The sequence below is a fragment of the Dipodomys spectabilis genome, unplaced genomic scaffold (genome assembly GCF_019054845.1).
Source record: "Dipodomys spectabilis isolate Male_0828 unplaced genomic scaffold, ASM1905484v1 ptg000234l, whole genome shotgun sequence".
Lineage (NCBI taxonomy): Eukaryota > Metazoa > Chordata > Mammalia > Rodentia > Heteromyidae > Dipodomys > Dipodomys spectabilis.
This window is the reverse complement of record NW_024870911.1, coordinates 17,106,322-17,129,213: the sequence shown is the minus strand read 5'-3', so window position 1 is coordinate 17,129,213 and position 22,892 is coordinate 17,106,322. Positions and strand designations below refer to the sequence as shown.

The following is a 22,892-nucleotide window of genomic DNA, read 5'->3' as shown; positions in this document are numbered from 1 at the left end:
AATATTTCTTTATAGAAGGACAAAACGTTGTGTACCTAAATCACCAAGGCATAAAGATTTCCTGAGATTAAGTTCCTAGTACTGTAACTTTAACCCAGAGCACCTCCCCAAATACTGCTTATTGTTTACTTTCCTATATGCATCTCTTTCTGCCAATTGAGGTAGTTGTCACGTTAGGACGGTCTAAGACCATGGAAGGAATCTCAGAGTTGACATTTTGGAAGTTAGCAATGGAATGAATCCAGGGCCTTTCAAAACTACACACTAAAGACCTGGTCTGAAGGAGGAGTCACAACAACTTTTTTTTAAGAAACCATCTTCCTTCTTTTTGTTGTTGTTGGTGGTGGTGGTAGACATGGGGCCTGAACTCTGGGCCTGGGTGCTGTCCCTCAGCTCTTCATGCTTAAGGCCAGTGCTCTACCACTTCAGCCATAGCACCACTTCCAGCTTGTTCTGCTTATGTGGTGCTGAGGAATCGAACCCAGGGCCTCACGCATGCAAGGCAAGTACTCTACCACCGAACCACCTTTCCAGTCCACCATCTTCCTTCTTATAAGACAGCAAGTCTGACACTATACACGTGCCTTCAAGTGTCCACCTTCCTGGCTAAAGGTATGAGGGTGAAGATCACAAAGAAAGAACCTAGCAAATGGCAGGTCCTACAGAATTTACTCCTTCATAAATGACATTGCTGCTTATAAGAGTTCTTGTTATTTACTAAAAGGAAGCATGAATCTCTGGTCAGAAGTAGAACTGCAAGTAAGTATAGTAAATTAAGGGAAAAATGTGTTTGATTCCAATGGTTGAATGAGCATTCAGACTCATGAAGATAACCTAGAGGGCTATTTTGTCAGCAACGCAAATGGTGAAAACTATCTAGCACAAAATGTATACCAAGAAACTTCATTCAATCCCCAGTACCAAAAAAGAAAAAAGCATAACAAAGAAACTTCAAACCAGGTGTGGTAGTATATGCCTGTAATCACAGCACTAGGGAAACTGAGACAGAGGGGATCTTAAATTCAAGACCAGTCTGAACCACATGAGACCATTTCAGAGAAGAGGAGAAAAGAGAAACTTCGTAGGCAGTTTCAGGGCTTACAAGTAAGCTAGACATGGGAGACCATAAGTGGTAAGGGAAGGTAAAAAGGAATGACTAGAATGAGAATACAAAGGGAAAAAAAATAGTTTCTTGAATCCATAGCAACTCAAAGATGTGACCTGGTAACAGAAAAAAAAAATGGGGTATACAAGATCATTTCTCCTAGTGACCAGGAATAATACTAAAAGCTAATGAGAAGGAAGGTAAGAAATGAGACAAAGAACTATCACAATGGCCTGTGGCTGTAATCACAGTACTAGGGAGGGTGAACCAAGAGGATCTTGAGTTTGAAGCTATCTTGGGCTACACAGAACAGCTGCCCTGTCCTAGAGAATGAGAGCAAGAGAGAGAGAGAGAGAGAGAGAGAGAGAGAGAGAGAGACAAGACACAGAAAGAGAGATGTTGTGGATTATGTGAACATTCCACAGGTGAGGGAACAGACCCTTCCTGAAGGAGAAAACAGTGGCAAGGAATGGGAAGAGGAAAATATGTTTCTTAAAATTAAATGTTGAATATAATAAAAAGTCCAAGAGTTGATCTACAAGTATCAGGCTGGAAGCATGTTTCTAAAATCAAGCAGGACTCAGAAAATCATATGTGAAAATGAATTAAAAGTTCAACACAACAGCTCCTGGGGCTTTAATGGATCCATATTAATAAATACCTAGTGGCCAACAGGGCTTATCACTCAGGACCACTTGCTGGTTTTGGAACATGAGTTTGTTACACTTCAAAAAATATATTTAAATATATTTCATATATTTAAAAAACAAGGCAGACAAAAATCCATTTCCTGTCAAAATAATTAAATCGGGGAGTATTCTACAGTCACTTGTTTCAGTGGAAGTGACGGAAGCTCAGATGAGAGAATGTCTGACAGATGCAGCTGATGGTCTGAAAGCATTATTGCACTACAATTCTCACTCCAGAGGGTCAGGCACAGTGAAAGAAACGCCGTGATTGAATCAACTTTCAAAGACTAGAATGTCATGCTGGCTGTGGCCATCCAATTTCTTTAGGAACAGAAAAGTGGGCTGATAGCTTAATCAGTAGGAAGCAAACTGCCATAGCACTCACTACTTTATCCACTCTCCTTCAGGGATCCCATGGAGACCACGAAGACCACTCCCAGAGGGAGAACTACTCAGGCCTCTCATTTCAATAGGAGAATTTCTGCACCATCTTCAGTCTGCTAGAAAGGCATGGAAGAATTGCATGGCACTTGTAACATGGACCACTGGGGCACCAAGCCAGTCTATATGAAAATAACTGAGCACCACTTAAGATCGGAAGTTGTTCTGTGTGACAGCAGTGCATGGAGAGCCTGAGTCCTCCTCCTCCTTCTCCTCTTCCTCAGAGGACAGTTCATCATCCTGGGCAATAATGCTCCCTAATCCATACTCCTGCTCGTGGACAGAAACTTCATTTGGTGTTAGATGGAAAGAGCCTTCTATGAAGTCAGCAAATCTGGAAAAGAGAAGGGAACACTCATTAAGAATCTGCCTTCCATCCTTTACCATTGTCTTTCAAAATTAGAACAACCTGAAATGACTGATAGGTTCACAACTTAACTTTCAGAGGGAAAACTTAATATGATAATGAATCTTCTCATCTCAAAGCTGTAATCAAGGCTACAGTAGGTAGTTCCTTGAGGAAGCAGGAAATAGGCTACAACTTCTGATAATACAGAAACCTTTGTGTGGACTACTCCTAGATTAATAGTTATCAAAGAGTACAAATACAACAAATTGAAATGATTGATAGGCTCATAACACAGGTCGTATTGAATGTAACTAAGATGCTTTTCTTTTTCTTTTCTTTTTTTTTTTTTAATAAAAGTATATCCAAGGGCTGTGAAGGTGGCTCAGTGGTAGAGTGCTTGCCTTGCATGCATGAGGCCCTGGGTTCGATTCCTCAGCACCACATAAGCAAAAAGAAAAAAGCCGGAAGTGGCGCTGTGGCTCAAGTGGTAGAGCGCTAGCCTTGAGCTGAAGAGCTAAGGGACAGCGCCTAGGCCCAGAGTTCAGGCCCCATGACCAGACCTCCCCCAAAAAATAATAAAATAAAATAAAATTATATCCAAGTTTTATCAAGGATTTCAGATTACATATTTCAAATTTCTGGTATGGAATAGAACCATTTTGGAACTGAAGAAATGGCATAAATGAACACTGAAATCCCTTGAAACGTTATAAAGAAAACAATTCCTCTGCCAAACACATCCCCATTATATAACAACATGAAATATGATCTACCTCTTCACTTTGGCAATAGCTATTTCCTAAAGGAATGAAAAGTAATGATTTTGCTACTTCTGTAAATTCATTAAAGATGGGATTCTATCTTCAGATTACAAATTTTAATGTTAGATGAACTATAATTACAAAAAATATCAGCAAAGAATGTCTAATAAAAGCAATCAAATCATTTTGAAAATAAAGTGAAGAAAAAAAAGCCTATTGTAATTGGTTAAGGACTTCTAATAGTTAAAAATCTGAGGAAGAGTTATGGATAGTACTATACAAATGTGTTTACATTCTAAGATAAGATGCTTTTTTCATCTGGCAGTTAAGTACAGTTGAACAAGAAATAGGAAGAAAAGGAAGAAGTGGGATACTGGAACAACATTCCCCCAAAAACTTATCCTGCTTGATAAACACTAGACTGCCTTTGAGATTATGGAAGAGCTAAGGTTTGTTGAGTCACCATATTCTCGATAAGAAAAGATTACCAGTACTGGTACAATTGTTCCTCTCTAAAAAAGGTTAACAAAAAAAGAAAGAAAATTTTAACTTGGAGAGCAGTGTATAACTTTCAGGGGGAAACCTGAAAGTTATATGATTATGGAGTCTTCTCATCGCAAAGCTATAATCAAGGCTAGAGTAGGCAGTTCCTTGGGGAAGCAGGAAACAGGCTAACTTAATACATGATAATATTGAAACCTTTCTCTGGACTACTAAATTAACAGTTATCAAAGGGCACAAATATAACATAGTTATCTAGAAGTATGATCTCTGTTAGAGCACAATTACTCTGATAGATACTCAGCTTATCTGGCCAAACGTTTACCTTTTGGGGGACTGGATTCGAGAGATAGTCTTCCATGGAGAGCAGTCTGGACTATTACAAAATTTTCGGAGCTCCTCTAAAGCCCTTCGGGTCTCCACCTCCCCTTGTAGCCGATACTCTTCTTCTGTCAGGAGACGAGGGGGAACAGGCTTTTCTGTTGCCTTACACACCTTTCTGTGCTCACCAAAATAACATCATGAATCATTAATCAGTAATCTATATCCATCCTTACCTCTAGCTCCCTTCAGTGGACCAAGTGCACGGCAGACAGCTTGAACATTAAGAGTCATCATTCCCACCTTTCTTCCGTAATTTTTCATTAAAATGGACTCCTAATTCATCAGACTATGAGTGAAAAATCAGAGTAGTCAATATTATTCACTAATGTGAATTCACTTATTTTCTAATAAATGATAAACAACATATTTATTTCCAATAAATGGAAAAACAACAAGAAAATGATGCTATAATACTGTGATCCACTAATTTGGCTCCTCAAACTAATGGTATCACTTTGACTCTCTGAACAGAACAACCATTGATAATCTCAGAATCCATGACCATTCCATATTTACTACACAAGATGATAACATACTATATTTCTAGAGCAATCTGAGAGCCAACTGTGAAAGCAGGTGACCTACAGCCTGAAGTACAAAATGGCATAATTTGCACCACCTTGTGGCAATAAGAACAAATGACACTTTACTGGATGTTTTTATATAAAATGACTAAAATGAAAAAAAAATTTAAACCTATGGAGTCTAAAAAAGTAAGAGTTTGGAAGTAACAAAGGCAAGAGGTTTAACATGGTAATTTTTCATTAACAATGAGGTTCCAAGGCAACACCTCTGTATCGTTTTGCTGTAATCTGAATCCCACACTGCATGTGTCAATACAAAGTTATACTGCTTTCAGTCACCTGTAGGTGATGTACAGCCACTGAATAGGGTACTCCAGGTTCTTAGTACACAGTGAAATGACGATAAGAGCAAGGGCAATGTGAGGTATCTGGATGCCAGAATACATGAAACTGAGGCCCATCAGCTGCAAGGTCCAGGTCAGAAGATTGATACTTCTTTCGTTCTCCAAGGGCCCATACTTGTAACACACTGCGAAACTCATGAATCCAACCGTGAGGATGTAGCCTATGACAGGAGTTAGCAGAAGACATTCCTTTTCATTTATACATAGTAAAAAAAATTGTGTGGTAAGTTCATTATATATTAATTGTGTAGTAAATTCACTATATCTATTAAATTAGAAAATTGAACAAGATCTTTCCTCAACTATTCATACTTCATCATTAGGAAATATTCATTCCTAAAGTTGTCACAACTTTATTTGGTTCAAATGGAGCATTAAAGCTAAACATTGTGGGCTGGAAATGTGGCTTAGTGGTAGAGTGCTTGCCTAGCATGCATGAAGCCCTGGGTTGGATTCCTTAGTACCACATACCCAGAAAAAGCCAGAAGTGGTGCTGTGGCTCAAGTGGTAAGACTGCTAGCCTTGAGCAAAAGCAGCTCAGGGACAGTGCTAGGCCCTGAGTTCAAGCTACATGTTGAACAATTCTGAAAGTCTATTTCAGATTAAAAATTTCTAAAAATTTCTAGATCAAGGGTTTCTACTGTACCATCAAACTATTCCTTCTTTATAGAAAACACTCCTGATGTCATTTTTTTACTTCCTAAGATCATCAAGGCATTTGAAATAGGATTATATTAATAAAGTTTATTTACACACTTTTCAGAAAGATACTTAGTATAAAGGGAAGTGCTAATAAATTAAAGTCTTCTCCTTAGTGGCATTTTAATTTTAAAGAGGGTAATAATGAAAATAGTATTAGAAATAAGTCATGGAGAAGCATGATTCTTACAAGTCAGTCCAATAACAATAATTATTAACCCCTTGTAAGCAAGCAATCTCATTTCACAATCAAATTAGTTACAACAGCCTATAAGCATTCAAAAGGGAAAACAAAACCAACACTTACTTAAAAGATACTGCCAGTAACACCTCCAGATTTCTTGCAAATTCTTAAAAACTAGCTGAATGAGGTACAGAGAAAAGGACCAGCCTCCCACCAGGATGATGTAAATGGGACTTTTCTAAGACAGAGTAGAAATGAAAGCAAAAAGTTACAACAGACTTTCCAAGCATAAAAGAAAATGGAACTATGATTTTTAAATTTAATCTACTCAAAATGCACAAAAATCACATCTCTTGAAAAGAATTGCTTTATATTTAAGAAAGTACAGTCTGTAAGGAACATTGGAAAGATGAGATGCTAAGTAACTTAAAGCTTAGCTATATAATTAGGAAACAGAAAGGTGACTTTAATCTTTCCCTGAGTACATTTTAAATAAAAAGTTTGTATGTAATCAGACTCAAGTCTCATCATGAAAAGTACCTTGCAGAATCAAGGCGAGTAGGACAGCCATCAATGCAAATTTTTCAATGTTCCAAGATTAACCCCTAAAATCCAGTAGTGCCAGGCACCAGTGGCTCCTATCTGTAATCCTACCTACTCAGGAGGCTGAGATCTAAAGATTGCTGTTCAAAGCCAGCCTGGGCAGGAAAAATCATTGCGACTCTTATCTCCAATTAATAACCAAAAAGTAGGAAGTGGAGCTGTGGATCAAGTGGTAGAGCAATACCCTTGAGCACAAAAGCTCAGGGAAACACTCAAGGCCTGAGTTCAATTCCCAGGACCTACATGTGCACACTACACACATACACACACCACCACCACCACCACCAACAACAACAACAAAAAATGAAGCTGGGGACTGGTGGCTCACACCTGTAATCCTAGCTACTCAGGAGGCTAAGATCTGAGGACCACAGTTCAAATCTAATCCCGAGCAGGAAAGTCCATGAGGCTCTTATCTCCAATTAACCACCAGAAAAACTGGAAATGGCACTGTGGCTCAAAGTGATAAAACACTAGCCTTGAGCAAAAGAGCTCAGGGACAAGTGCCCAGGCCCTGAATTCAAGCCCCACCACTGAGGGAGGAAAAAAAGGTATGTTAGCTATTCAAACTCAACCTAACTGCAGATGAAGATTCTGTTACTTACTTTGGGTACAAATTTGGATAGTATAAAAATGATGATTAGTAGAGAAGCCACAATTCCCACACTCATTCCAGTGGAATAGTAGAAAATTTGACTCCTGCAGAGACAAAATATATTTCATGACTATGACTATGGGTATACACTTCATACAAAGTACGGTATTGTTGAAATTAGAAAAGTGATACAGCAAAAGGGTTTTTTTGTTGTTTTTTGTTTTTGTTTTTGTCAGTCATGGGGCTTGACTCTGAGCTTGGGCGCTGTCCCTACGCTCTTCAGCTCAAGGCAAGTGCTCTACTGCTTGAGCCACAGCGCCATTTCCAGTTTTCTAGTGGTTTACTGGAGAGAAGAGTCTCACATACTTTCCTGCCCAGGCTGGCTTTGAACTATGATCCTCAGATCTCAGCCTCCCGAGTACCTAGGATTACAGATGTGAGCCACCGGCAACCGGCTAGCAAAAGTGTTTTTAAAGGGTACAAGATTAAAGCAAGAATTTGCCTAGGACTTAAGACTAGTAGACTATAGAGACTGACAGACTGGAAGAATCAAGTTGTTGCCAGTCTATGGAGATTAGTACCAATGAAGTCTACTCAAAAAGATCCCAAAATAAACCTCTATTTAATCTCCTACTCCCTTCCTCCATCCTAATTTTTTCTCCAAAGTAATTTTTTTTTCCATACCAGGGTTTGAACTCAGAGTCTCAATGGTAGAGCCCTAGCATTGAGCACAAAGAGCTCAGGGACAGCACCCAGGTCCTCTGTTCAAGCCCCATGACCAAAAAAAAAGATAATTTTTTTAAAAGCCAAGTTCCAGTGATGCCTAGGATTACACCTGAAATCCTAGCTATTCAGGAGATTGAGATCTGAGAATCATGGTTCAAAGCTAGCCCAAGCAAAAAAGTCCCTATGAGACTCTTATTTCCAATTAACTTCTCAAAAAACAGGAGTGAAGCCATAGCTCAAAGTGTTAGAGAACTAGCCTTGAGTAAAAAAGACCAAGGATAATGTCTAGACCCTGAGTTCAAGCCCCCTAACAGACAAAATGAATTAATTTAGCTCTCTGGGCCTGGACCCGAGTTATGGCAATATGGCGAAAAGCACCAAGAAGGTTGGCATTGTTGGTAAATACAACACCTGTTATGGTGCCTCACTCCAGAAGATAGTGAAAAAATTGAAATCAGCCAGCATACCAAGTACACCTGCTCCTTCTGTAGCAAGATTAAGATGAAGAGGTGAGCTGTGGGCATTTGACACTGTAGTTCCTACATGAAAACAGTGGCTGGTGGTGCCTGGACCTACAACACTACTTCTGCTGTCACAGTAAGTTTGCCATTAGAAGACTGAAGGAATTAAAAGACCAGTAAAAGCTTGACCATCTGAAATATCCCTAGTCTACAATAAATGGGTTCATTTACATAAGAAAATTTTTTAAATTTAATTTAAATGAAAAAATACTGACTCTCTTTAACTTAATGATGGTTCTACATAATAAGGAATATTTTTAAATATCTTATTTTTTAATTTGCATAATTTATAGAAGGTAATTTCATTGTGATATTTCCACACATAAACATAGTGCGCTTTGAACAAATTCACTCCCTCCACCATATTCCTATTCCTCCCCTCCCGTAATAGGGACATTTCATTATTAACACTTACTATATAAATCAGAAAAAATGTAAGTCATAACACATAAATGTTTTTAAGGCCGGGCACTGATGGCTCATGCCTGTAATCCTAGCTACTTAGGATGCTGAGATCTGAGGACTAGGATTTGGGTCCGGTCGTGGGGCCTGAACTCTGGGCCTGAGCGCTGTCCCTCAGCTCTTCAGCTCAAGGTTAGCACTCTACCACTTGAGCCACAGTGCCACTTCCGGCTTTTCTTTTTCTCTGCTTATGTGGTGCTGAGGAATCGAACCCAGGGCCTCATGCATGCAAGGCAAGCGCTCTACCACTGAGCCACCTTTCCAGCCCTGAGGACTGGGATTTGAAGCCAGCCTGGCAGAAAATCCCCATGAGAGACTTTTGTCTCCAATTAACCACGCAAAAACTGAAAGTAGAGACTGGGAATGTGGCTTAGTGGTAGAATGCTAGTCTTGAGCAAAAAGAAGCTTGGGGACAGTGCCCAGGCCCTGAGTTCATGCCCTATAATCAACCAAAAAAAAAAGTTTTTTTGGAAGTGGCGCTGTGGCTCAAGTGGTAGAGCGCTAGCCTTGAGCTGAAGAGCTGAGGGACAGCGCCCAGGCCCAGAGTTCAAGCCCCACGACCGACAAAAAAATAAAAAAAGTTTTTAAAGTATTTTAAATATAAATACCAAAGCAGGGGGTGCGTCGGGTGGTACAACGCCAGCCAATGAGCAAAAGCAAGCATAAGATACTGATTTTGAGTCCCAGCCTCGAACAAAAATAAAAATACCAAAGCAGGCAATATTCAAGCTACACAGGTGACAACGAGGGAATAATAGTTCCTGTAGTTTTTTTTTGTGACAGATGTCAAGCAGTGTAGTGATGAAGCCTATTGCAATGCCTGGAAACCTACCTGCTCAGCAAGTCTCCACAAAAAAATAGCAGAAGTCCAAGGAGGAATATGAGGAAGAGTTTTGGGTCAAATCCTGAAATAAATGAAGACTTTTACTTAAGAAAAAAAGTGGTTTAATTTAAAGTATTATAAAATACTAGTATTATTGGTCAACTACAGTTTTTTAAAATAGAGATAGCCTACCCAAATAGCACTGTAGTTTCTTCAAAGCCTAGGCACCTACCCAAAGAGAAACCATAATTAAGTCTGTCTTTCTGTACTTTCCTGAAGAAATTATTGTATTTATTGCTATTATTAATAGATTATAATTTTATAATTCAGGTACTGTGTATATTTCTCTTGTGGATAATATCACCTTGAAAAAATTATTTTTATGTTGACTACCTATACAAAAGTTAAAAGAAACTGGCTTTACTTTGGACCAAGCTAGACATAGACCACCAGCACTTCACAGTATTGCCCAGAAGAGGTCTCCACTACTGTGGCTTTCAAGCCTTAAACTACAAGTGCAGAATTTAGCAGATATGCCTACAATTTTGCATTAGAACCTCCCGTTGTTTTCTAATTGTCCAACAGTTTCATTCTACTTTCCTTTACTCCACGCACTGTACTGGAAAAAAACTACTAACTAAACACACCTCATCCAGGACCAGAAGTCCCAATCAAAGACCCCTTAAGGGACACACCAGAAACCCCACCACCTTTTCCATTTAAGAACTCTAGGTCTGGGGAAGGTCCACAGAGAGAGGAATCACTAAATGTATTAGAGTACCAAAAACAGAACAACTGCGAAACCATATTCAACTGTGAAACTATAGGATAATTATCAGGGCATTTTTGCTTTGTTTTTATACCAGTCCTGGGGCCTTCAACTCAGGGCTTGGCCACTCACTGTCCCTGAGCTTTTTGTTCAAGGCCACTTGAGCCACAGCTCCACTTCTGGCTTTTTGGTAGTTAACTGGAGCTACAAATCTCATAGGCTTTCCTGCCTAGGCTGGCTTTGAACCACAATCCTCAGATCTCAGCCTCCTGAATAGCTAGGACTATAGCTGTCAGGCACCAATTCCCTACAGAAGATCATTTTTATAGCAAAATTTGGAAACAAACATTCCTACTACTTACAACACCCCAGGATACTGATTAGTAACCAAGGAGAAACCAAGTCTCAGAGAATTCAACGGAATCCACTCCTCAAAAACTATCTCAGACACCTACTAAGAAAGATAAACTTCTGGTTCTACAGAATAAGCCTTACCCTGCAGTGGTCTTTACTTAAGTTTCTACAATTTTTTTTTTTTTTGGTCCGATCGTGGAGCTTGAACTCTGGGCCTGGGCACTGTCCCTCAGCTCTTCAGCTCAAGGCTAGCTCTCTACCACTTGAGCCACAGCGCCATTTCCGGCTTTTTTTTCTTATGTGGTGCTGAGGAATCGAACCCTGGGCCTGATGCATGCAAGGCAAGCTCTCTATCACTGAGCCACCTTCCCAGGCCCTCCACAAATTTTTACTTATGGTTCCATAAATACTCTAGCAAATTATTAGGAACCAATTTTACCCTTTATTCTGTTTTTTGTTTAATCATTTTGTTATCTAAAAGTATCCAGAAAGCATGATCATAGTAATCTGACTTACTATAAAATACTTACTATCATAGTCATCTGACTTACTATAGCAGCTCAGTGCTAACTGGACGTATTAGAAAGCATGCCTTCACAATTCTAGGAAAGGGGTGTTCAGAATAGCCCTGAGTAGGTTTCATTCTAACTAAAGAGTCTCATTCATGGTTGGGTGCCAGTGGCTCACGCCTGTAATCCTAGCTACTAAGGAGGCTGAGATCTGAGGATCACGGTTCAAAGCCAGCCTAGGCTGGAACATCAGTGAGACTCTTATCTCCAATTAACCACCAGAAAACCGGAAGTGGCACTGTGGCTGAAGTGATAGAGCACTCGCCTTGAGCTGAAGAGCTCAGGGACAGTGCCCAGGCCCAGAGTTCAAGCCCCAACACAACCAACAACAATAACAACAACAAAAAGGTCTCATTAATATAGTTGAAGTCTCTATGAGCTGTTTGGAGCTGTAGTATATTCATCATTATAACCATTAAAGAACCTAAATGGATCTGCCTGGTCTGGGTCTTCAGTGTCACTAATTCTCCCCTCCCAAACTCATTATAGAATCCATCAGAAAAACAAGAGGTGAGTGAGACTTACTCCGGGTCACAATAACACTGTACTTGGTGTCCTTCTCTATAATCTCAACTTTAAGGCAGGTTTTTGTGCTGTAGAGACCCACGTTAACATAGGTGTCATTCAATTTCTCTTTTAAAAAGGAAGAAAAGAAGTTCCAGATACTAAACTGCTCCAGCTCCTTCAGTTTCTCCTCATTGTCCACCTGCGTGACTCGGACCAATTTAGAACTATTTACCCGGATCTGTAACATAAGTAAAATCAAGATGAGAAACAAGAAGTTGTTCATAAATACAATTTTTAGAGTAAATAAGCTAAATAAGTAATGGTGCCTGTCTCCATGAGGGTTACAAAAAATACACAGCTGTAACAGCTGAACATAATTGGGCAAACAGCACTGCACATGATACAGAGACACAGCTGGTAAATGACTTCTTGTTAACATGATCTGCATCTATTAGGCCAGAACATAGACGGGGAAAGACTCCCAAGCTAGATGAGTTATCAATACAGCTATTTATGAGATCTTACAAAGCAAGGGTCTGAATATTAAGAAAATTGCCAGTCATAACAGCCCCAGAAAACTGAAAATGTTTCCCATAATGACAGACTGAGAAGTTCAACCCATTGTCAGAAATCACTGATTATGGATAAATGTTGGTTATAATGTGCCCTACATAGAGTATGATTTTTACATCTGATAATAAAAAAAAGAAAAATTTTAAAACCCACAAGCCCATTCTTAGGTTTTTTTTGATGTGAACAACAATCATCCATATCAATATACTTATAGCAGCAACATTTCCAAAAGGACTCATTTTGTTCAATCACTATTATAGCCAGATGCTCTTGCCTACCAGGTGATTTAGCAATGTTATGAAATAAATGAAACCAGTTATTCTACCAAGGAGAAACTGTAGTTCAAGGGGTTTATGAAACATCTTGTGCAGAACCAAAACAGAATAGGAGCAGCAAGGCAAAAGTTTATACATCCTGACAGGCACACCAGTTTCCTGCCCAAAGAAGGCAGGTGTTTAAAAAGAATATGCATGCACACTACAAAAGGAAGTGAAGACAAAGAAGCAGCTTCTTTGAGAAAGGCAGAGAGGAAGAAAAGAAGTTTATACCTCTGGGTTACTTAAAAAAGCCAAGATGTCCCTGAAAAGGACATCCAAATTATTACCTGTATCCGGGTCCATATATCATGCCACTTTGGGGTAAGCACATTTTTATAACAGAATTGTTGGCTGGTAGTCATATCATAAACTTGGGATTCCTGAAGCATGACCACATTTACATCAAATCCAGCTTTATACAAAGAAAGAAAACAAGAATTAAGTATAATGTACCAGGACAAGCTAGTAATTATAATTTATTTCATAAAAAGAATTAAACTGAGCCGGGTGCCAGTGGCTCATGCCTGTAATCCTAACTGCTCAGGAACTACTCCTCAGATCACGGTTCAAAGCCAGCCCAGGCAGGAAGGTCCATGAGTCTCTTATCTCCAATAAACCATCAGAAAACCAGAAGTGGTTCTGTGGCTCAAGAGGTAGAGTATTAGCTTTGAACTGAAGAGCAAGGGACAGTGACCAGGCCCAGAGTTCAAGCTCCAGGACTGACCAAAAAAAAAGGAATTAAACTGATCATGTTCTTAAACTCAGGGTAGGAGAATAAAGCATAGTTTATCTTGCCCAGTTTAATCTTTTGTGTGTGCTTAGGTAGGACCTTCAACATGCTAAGCAAGCACTACCTTTAGCTATTCCCTAGTTCCAAATGTAATTATTTAAATATTAAAAATAGTCATTAACTCAGTGAGTAATAATGAAAGCTATCATTAAGTATTTATTAACGCAGACAGTATGCTGTCTCATTTAATGCTTCTAACAATGCGAGGAGGTGGGAATTTTCATAATACCTATTTTACAAATGAGGAAATTAATGTCTAAGAATGATTAAATATTTGTCCAAAACTACACAGCTGGTAAATAGCCTAATTCACACTCAAGTCTGACTTTGACCTTAACCACAAGATATCCTGCCTTATGCTCACTTTGGCAGCACACATACTAAAATTGGAACTATGCAATTAACGTGCAAATATGACATGTAAATTTGTGAAGCATTCTATTTTGAAAAAGAAAAAAGATATCTTGCCTCTCTTATAACAGGATAATTAAAATAACCTAAAGTTATCCCATCTGTCCATTTTCCCCACCCTTTTTCTGGAGTAGGATAAACAGAACTAGCAGTAATTTAGCTTAGTTTTGTTAGTAGTTTTTTGTGTACATGTGTTTATGTGTCCCTACTGAGGCTTGAAGTCAGGCTTCCACTGTTTTGTTTTCATTCCCATTAGGCTTTTTCACTAAAAGCTGGTAGTCTATCATCTGAGCCATGCCTCTACTTCTGGTTTTGTGCTGGTTAACTAATGGTAAGAATCTTACAGATTTGTCTGCCCAGGACTGGCTATGAGATGCAATCTGCAATCCTCAGATCTCAACCATTTTGTGTGTGTACACCTAGGGCTTGAACTCAGGGTCTTACAGCTCTCCTTGAGCTTTTTCACTCAAGACTAATGCTCTACCACTTGAGCCATAGCTACATTTTCAGCATTTTTTTTGTAGTTAATTGGAGATAAGAGTCTCGTGGACTTTTCTGCTAGGGCTGGCTTTGAACCACGATCCTCAAGTCTCAGCCACCTGAGTAGCTAGGATTACTGGCATGAGCCACCAGTGCCCAGCTTGTCAGCCTTCTAAGTAGTGAGGATTACAGTATGAGTCACCTATAACAATAGTACTATAATAGTACTTTTAAAGGGATGTAAAGTTGCCGCTTGTTCCAGCTATTTGAAGTTTTACAGTAGCCAATGCAGTCCTCTGATTGACCAAATTGGAGATTCCCCGCAGTTTGCATTCATTCTTAGTTAATTCAAGTTTTATGAGCGACCACTGTTCTATATCTTCCCATTCAACTTTGCTGAAAATACCTTAACAGTTAAATACCTTTTTTTTTTGCAGTGCAGGGGTTCAGTGAACCAAGAGCCTCATGTATGCTAGGTAATCACTGCACCTACCACTAAGCTATACTTCTAAACTTCTTCCTTGAGTTCTACATCATGCATACAATGTATCAAATACTACTGAGCGTTAAAATTATATTTGAGCTTTAGTACAAAGGTGGGTAGATTTAAATAAACTAAGACAGACAAAACCAGCCTATATCCACCAGCCCAAAATGATTCTAGGGTGAAACTGAGACTTTTTTTTTTTCAGTACTGGATATTACCCACAGCCTTGAGCATGATAGGAAAGAGTTCCATAACCAAGCTACATCCTCAGCCCCAAGATAAGACTGAATCTGAAGTTAAATTTAGTCTCAAACCTAAGTGTAAGAGCAAAACCTATAATACCTAGAAGAAAATACAAGTATAAATATTCATTGCCTTGGGCTAGGCAATTGTTTTTAGATATGACACTAAAGCATAAGTAGCCAAAAGCAGGGGGGGAGGGGGCAGATAAACTAGACTTAAAAATAAATTCTGCTGGACGTGTTGGCTCACACCTATAATCCTAGCTTTTCAGGAGGCTGAAATATGAGGATCATGGCTCAAAGCCAGCACAAGCAGGAAAGTCCATGAAATTCTTATCTCAACCACCAAAAAGCCAGAAGTGGAGGTGTAGTTCAACTGGTAAAGAACTAGCCTTGAACAAAAAAGCTCAGGGGCTGTGTCCAGGCTCCAAGTTCAAGCCCCAGGTTTGACACCAAAATAATAATAATAATAATTTTAAGGTAAGTTCTTATGCTTCATACAAGATTAAAGGGGAAAAAGAAAAATATCTAAGCTTTTGTGTATCAGTGTACACTATCAAGAAAGTGAAGACAGCCTCACAAAATTAAAGAAAATAGTTGCAAATCACACATCTGATAATTGTTTAGTATCCAGATAACGATCTAGTATCTACAATATGTAAAGAAGTATTACAACTCAATGATAACGCCATTTCTTTCTATGTTTATACAGGATGTGAACAGATATTTCTCTAAGGAAAATATATAAATGTCTAATAAACACATGAAGAGAAACCCAAAATCTTTAGGGAAACGCAAATCAAAACCACAATGAAATATTTCTTTACATCCACTAGAACAGGTACATTCAGGGGCTCAACAGCAAATGTTGGTTGAGAATTTGGAGAAATGGAAAACCTCAAATACCACTGACAGGAATGTAAAACAGCACAGCTTCTTTGGAAAAGTTTAGCAGCTCCTCAAAAAGTCAAATACACATATAGTTGCTATAGAATTCTACTCCTGTATATATACCTAAGAGAACTAAAAACATAAATTCACACAAAAACCTGTACATTGAGCTAGAGATGTGGTTAAAGTAGTAGAGTACTTGCCTAGCATACATGCTGGGTTCAATATCTACTACTGCAAAATAAACAAAACCATATATGAATTTTCACAGCAGTATTGTACATAACAGCTAAAAAGTGGTAACAACACAAATATCCATCAATTAGTGACCAGATAAACAAAAAGAAGCATATATCCATACAATAGAATACTATTCAGCTATAAAAAGAAATGAAGTACTAATACATCTACAACATGAATTTTTTTGGGGGGGGTCCGGTCGTGAGTCCTGAACTCTGGGCCTGAGCGCTGTCCCTCAGCTCTTCAGCTCAAGGCTAGTGCTCTACCACTTGAGCCACAGCGCCACTTCCAGCTTTTTTTTTTCTTTTTGCTTATGTGGTGCTGAGGAATCAAACCAAGGGCCTCAGGCATACAAAGCAAGCGCTCTACCACTGAGCCACCTTCCCAGCCCTACAACATGAATTTTTAAAAACACGACACCGAGTGAAAGAAGCTAGACTAAGAAAAGACTAGCGCGCACACACACACACACACACACACACACACACACACACACACACACACACACACACACGCCACATATTATTAAGATTTCACTTAAAGAAAATGTAGAACAGACAAATCCACAGTAACAGAAGTAGATTAGTGGTTGCCACGGCTGAAGGAAAGGGGAGCAGGGAGGAACTGATGAGTATATAGGATTTCATTTTTTAGTGAAATGTTCCAAAATTAGAAAGTGATGAAGTTGGCACAACCACTGGAGATTGATTTGTTTTTAGGATGCAAATTGTTTTCTTTTAATTTAGGTTTTGATATACTATCAAGTTTCTCACTAAGATTTAAACAAATAGTAATTTGGATTTCCTCCAAGTCTTTCATAAAAGAAAATCTTTTCAAAATTCTGTTAACATTTATCTCCCTAAGAAGTTCACAAATACATTGAAAGAATACCTATTCACCAACACAGATCAAGAAATTATTTTCTTCTAAAGAGTAAGCTTATGGGAAACCTTAAAATACTGTATTTACAAATTCATTGGGGCTTGAAAAACAGAAGTATTTAGAAAAACAAGAACCTTATCACCTCCTAAAAACACTATGTAACCTATTTACAAAGACCTCTTCCAAAAATACACTTATACTTGTTCAAAAGAAGTTTATAAATTCCTTCTGTACAATACCAATTACAATAGCCAGTAACTTTATACCTGTTTAAGTCCATTATTATTTTTTTTAACTGTATTTTTTGTCTTTTCTTTTTTGGTACTGGGGATCGAACCCAGGACATTGCACTTGCTAGGCAAGCGCTTTGCCACTCAGCTACATCCCAGCCCTCCATTATTATTTTTAAGAGAGTAATAAAATATAAATAATGTATGAATAGCACAGGCCATCAGAAAAAAATGTAGTGCCAGGAAAAGGTATCATTGTTTTTAAACTAACTTTAAAATTCTCCAATACCATATTCCTACAGAAAGAAAGTTTCTGGCCAATAGAAGAATAAACAGCTTTTAAAATCTTTTTTGTTTACTTTTCCTGAGTTCCAGGAAAATTAAAGAATTAAAGTTTAAAAATTAAAGAATTTTTAAAAGTAGATACATTTCTTCAATAACCTCCAAGAGAATTCAGCACCTGGCTATCCTTGTGATTGGAAATGCACAAGCAAATTAAAATGTATATTCTCAGTATATTAAAAACTCCTTTTATTCTGAAATTACACAAAAATACTAAAAATCACAATGAGCAAAAATCAAAAGACACACACACCCTCAAACATTTTGCCTAGCCGGGCACTGGTGGCTCACGCCTATAATCCTAGCTACTCAGGAGGCTGAGATCTGAGGATCGTGGTTCAAAGCCATCCTGGGCAAGAAACTCCATGAGACTCTTATCTCCAATAAACCACTAGAAAACTGGGAGCGGTGCTGTGGCTCAAGTAGTAGAGCGCTTGTCTTGAGCTGAAGAGCGCAAGGATAGCGCCCAAGCCCAGAGTTCAAGCCCCATGACTGACAAAAAATAAAATAAAATTGTCTAGGGGCTGGCAAGGCTGCTTAGTGGTAGAGTGCTTGCCTAGTATACACAAAGCCCTGGCTTTGATTCCTCAGCACCACATTAAAAAAAAAAAAAAAAAAAGAGAGAAGTGGTGCTGTGGCTCACGTGGTAGAGTGCTAGCCTTGAGCAAAAAGAAGCTTAGAGACAATGCCATGGCCCTGAGTTCAAGCCCTGGGATTGGCAAAAAACAAAACAAAAAAAGTTTTTCCTATACAGAAAATTTAAATTTCTAATAACCAGTTGAAAATATTCAGTCTAAACTGGGCATCAGTGGCTCACACCTGTAATCTCAGGAGGCTGAGATCTGAGGATCACGGTTCAAAGCCAGCCCAGGCAGGAAACTCTGTGAGACTTATCTCTCCAATAAACCACCAGAAAACCAAAAGTAGCGCTGTGGCTCAAGGGGTAGAGCGCTCACCTTGAGCTGAAGAGCTCAGGGACAGTGCCCAGGCCCAGAGTTCAAGTCCCACAATCAGGGGTGGGGGAGGGGAGAGGGATAAGACTCCTAATAATCTAAGACACAAAAAATAAGATATTATGTTAAATGTATCAAATAAACAAATATAACAGGCTAGATTATCTAATGATGGCAAAGGCATATATCACAAATACTATAAATAATGATGAAAGTGGGTACACTTTTTCAAGAGAGTATTTTAGTAAGATATTTAAGCATTTTAAATTTTTTAGTTTCTTAGGAGAGAAGAGGAGAACAGGGAGGTTGGCTCTGGGGCTTGAACTTAGGGCCCAGGCACTGTCCCTGAGCTTCTTTTGCAAGGCTAGCATTCTATTACTTGAGCCACAGATCCACTTCTGGCATTTTTGGTAGTTTAATGGAGATAAAGTGTTTCACAGCCTTTCCAGCCCAGGCTGGCTTCGAACCACAATCTTCAGATCTCAGCATCCTGATAGCTAGGACTACAGGCTTCAGCCACCAGCACCTGGCTCCCAGTAGTTTTTTGGCCTCTAGAGAAAAGAACTAGATTGACAGAATATTTTTTTTTTCAAGACAGGATCTTGCCTATGTAACCCATTTGGACCTGGAACTTGAGATCCTCCCACCTGAGGTTCCCCAAGGCTATGATTATAGGATGCACCACAGAAATGTCCAAAAATAAAGCTCAGCTAAAGGCATTGCTCAAGTTTTAGAGACTAACTGAACAACTGGAAGGTCCTGAATTCAAATCTCAGTATTGGCAAGAATAAATTAATGAGTTTAAACATTTGGAGGGGTAGAGGCAGAATTTTGTAGTAGAATGCACTTTGCTTAAGCATAAGACCCTGGGTTCGGCCAGGAACCATTGCATGCTTGTAATTCTATCTACTAAGGTGGCCAGGATCTGAGGATCATGGTTCAAAGCCAGCCTGGGCAGAAAAGTTCATGAGACTCTTATTCTATACACACACACACACACCCTGGATTCAATCACACACACACACACACACACATCACACACACACACACACACATCACACACACACACACACACACATACACACACACCCTGGATTCAATTTGAAGAACCAAAAATTAAAAATTAAATAAAAATCATGTGGAGGGGCTGGGAAGGTGGCTCAGTGGTAGAGCACTTGCCTTGCATGCCAGAGGCCCTGGGTTCGATTCCTCAGCACCACATAAGCAAAAGAAGAAAAAAGCCGGAAGTGGCGCTGTGGCTCAAGTGGTAGAGCGCTAGCCTTGAGCTGAAGAGCTGAGGGACAGCGCCCAGGCCCAGAGTTCAGGCCCCACGACCAGATCCAAAAAAAAAAAAAAAAAAATCATTTGGAAAAGAGTAGAAAATGTGCTAAAATAGACTAGTTCTAAATGGAGTAAACATCCAGGTTTTTGCCTATTTTTTTATATTTACTTATAGTTGCTGAACTTAAACATTTTTTTTTTTTTTTGTCGGTCATGGGGCCTGAACTCTGGGCCTGGGCGCTGTCCCTCAGCTCTTCAGCTCAAGGAGAGCGCTCTACCACTCGAGCTACAGTGCCACTTCCGGTTTTCTGGTCGTTTATTGGAGATAGGAGTCTCACAGTCTTTCTTGCCCGGGCTGGCTTTGAACCGAGATCCTCAGATCTCAGCCTCCTGAGTAGCTAGGATTACAGGCGTGAGCCACCAGCGCCCGGCACTTTTTTTATTTTTTTTTTTAGCTAAGGGCCTAGACATTGTTACTGAGCTTTTCTGATCAAAGCTAGTGCTCTACCACTTTGAGCCATGGCTCCACTTTGGGTTTTCTGGTGGTTAATTAAGTATAGGAGTCTCATGAACTTTCCTGGCCAGGTAGGCTTCCAACTGTGATCCTCAGATCATCTCAGCTTCCTCAGTAGCTAGGATTACAGACAAGGAAAACATCCATAATTTTTATAATAAATAAAATGTTTCAAAAAACTTTCAATGAGAAGGATCTCATTACCTTTTGAAGTAATACACCCTCCATTCTGTCTTTGGGTACCTGACATTTATAATTTTGTTACATGATTTCTTTTGTTACAGAACTTTGTTACATGATTGTAGCTACAATTCATATTATCTTTCAACCTGTAGAAAACATTATCTCCAATTAACCACCAAAAATGCTGCAAATTGAGCAGCAGCTCAAGTGGTAAAACACCAGCCTCAAGCAAAAAAGCCACGAGAGAGCATAAAACCCTGACTTCAAGTCCCAGTACCAGCACAAAAGAAAAAAAAATCTAAATAAAACTTTCATGCAGACGGCTGGAGATGGGGCTCAGGTAGGAGAGTGACTGCCTAGCAAGCTCCCAAACCCTGAGTTCAAGCCCCAGTAACACCCACCCACCCCCCAAAGTCATTCAGGTAATAATAGCCCTTCTAAGGTTAGACTTGGCTTCTAGATCCTACATCACAGAAAACTACTTTCCAGGACACCTACTGGGGGAAAGGAGAGGGCGGGCAGGGGCGGCTGTGTGTGGAAGATTTAGGAGCACTTGCTCTGGAACTAGATCTCTGGATACTGACACCACCTTGAAGCTGTAGCTAAGAATAATTCTATGTGGAGATACCAGATAGGAGGAACAGAAATGAGAGGTGGAGTGTGTAACGTCTGTTTATAAGATACGATTATCTTTATTCTCCCGAGTTTCAGCTCCCTCCAGAGGAAGCTTGGAAATGTCCCTTATTTTTCTGTCGAGTTTAACATGGGGATAAAAGGGTATCTCTTACAAACGCAATTTTTAAGTTTTCTGGATTGGAGAAGAAACGTGTTTCCTTCTCAGTCCAAAGCTGACTCTCCAAGTAGCACATACCAAGTAAACGTGAGAAAATGAATAACATTTCCAAGGAAAAGCTATTCGATGTTAAATGGCACTGGTGGGTTTTGTTGTTGGGGAGAGTACTGGATTTTAATGATTCCAGGCCCGTCTTATAGGACTGTTGAGGTCAAAGACCAACAAGATGAGAAGGTGGTAAAAGACCACCTCATTTTTAAGAACCTCTAATGATCAGTTCAACCCTATGCCTAGGCTGAAAGGTTTTTGAAGATTAGCAGAATGAAGGGGATGCCCCCTTTCCCACGGCAGCCCCGCGGGCTCGGAAGGTCCCCCTCGATCTCCTTCCTCGCGTGTAAAACCTGGAGGGGTCCCTAGCAGCGCGACAGCAGCCCCCAGCCCTGCTTTTCACCCAGTCCAAGCCTCCCTTGCCGTGACAGCAGAAAGACGTCAGGGTCCGCCTCTCTCGGGGGGCCATCCGGGAGACCCGACCCCTCAGTGCCCACCCCCACTAGACAACAACGCCGCTTTCTCCACGTCCCCGCAACCCTCGGCAGAGTAACGGGCCGCGCCCTCGGGATAAGCCCCACTTTTCCAAGAACACCCTCGGCACCCTCCCCGTTGGCAGTTGCCGCCCGGCTGGTACCTGAGCCGCAGACCAAGAAGACGAAGAGGACCAAGAACAGCCGCATAGCCCCACCGCCCCCGGCCCCCCAGTCCCAGAAGGGCCTAGGACCAACTGCCGGCAAGACCGCCACTTTCATTCCTCCCGCCATGGTTTCCTCACGCCGCCGCCTCCTCACGTGATTCTCCCCAGCAACTAACTCAGAACAGGCAGCGCCCACAGCCAATCGGCAGCACAGCTCGCCCCTAACGCCCAAGTGAGTAGGCGGGGCCTTGAGCGTTGATTCCTCCCAGGGCCCTAGATGTCCCTCCCCTTCGCAATTGATTGGGAGAGGGCGGGAGAAGCAGGTTTCAGCCTATTAGGAAGCGAGTTCTCACCTCACCTCTTCAACGGTGACAGGAAGATTCCGCCCCTTAACCAACATGCTTCCGTTCCCAGTTTATTTACAACATGGGCGATTGATGGTCATCTTAACCAATAGAAAATCAGAATGGGCGAGGCCTCCTAGACTAAACTTGGTATTTCCATCGAAACTGTCTCAAGTTCCCTCTGTCTTCTTTTCTTTTTAACCACAATCTCTTTGTTATAGGAAACTTACCATTGAGATCTATGAATAGAGTCCTGACTTGAAAATTTTAAGTAAGGCGAT

The 22,892-nt window shown here is 40.1% G+C and overlaps 1 protein-coding gene and 1 pseudogene across 2 annotated transcripts; one reads left to right on the top strand and one right to left on the bottom strand.

Annotated features, from left to right (window-relative positions):
• Positions 1 to 476: 476 nt before the first annotated feature.
• Nemp1 (nuclear envelope integral membrane protein 1) lies at positions 477 to 22,418 on the bottom strand. Of its 2 annotated transcripts, none has more exons than XM_042699140.1 (9): positions 22,265 to 22,418; positions 13,148 to 13,272; positions 11,989 to 12,208; positions 9,781 to 9,853; positions 7,250 to 7,343; positions 6,165 to 6,279; positions 5,094 to 5,355; positions 4,172 to 4,345; positions 477 to 2,569 (listed from the first exon to the last, which is right to left on the bottom strand). In XM_042699140.1, the coding sequence occupies exons 1-9, from the start codon at positions 22,392 to 22,394 to the stop codon at positions 2,383 to 2,385; spliced, it is 1,380 nt and encodes a 459-aa protein (XP_042555074.1). In that variant the 5' UTR covers positions 22,395 to 22,418; the 3' UTR covers positions 477 to 2,382. The 2 variants fall into 2 exon arrangements, with proteins under 2 accessions (XP_042555074.1, XP_042555075.1); XM_042699141.1 differs by having other exon boundaries at positions 5,094 to 5,319; positions 22,265 to 22,405.
• LOC122124393 lies at positions 8,330 to 8,606 on the top strand (annotated as a pseudogene).
• Positions 22,419 to 22,892: the final 474 nt, after the last annotated feature.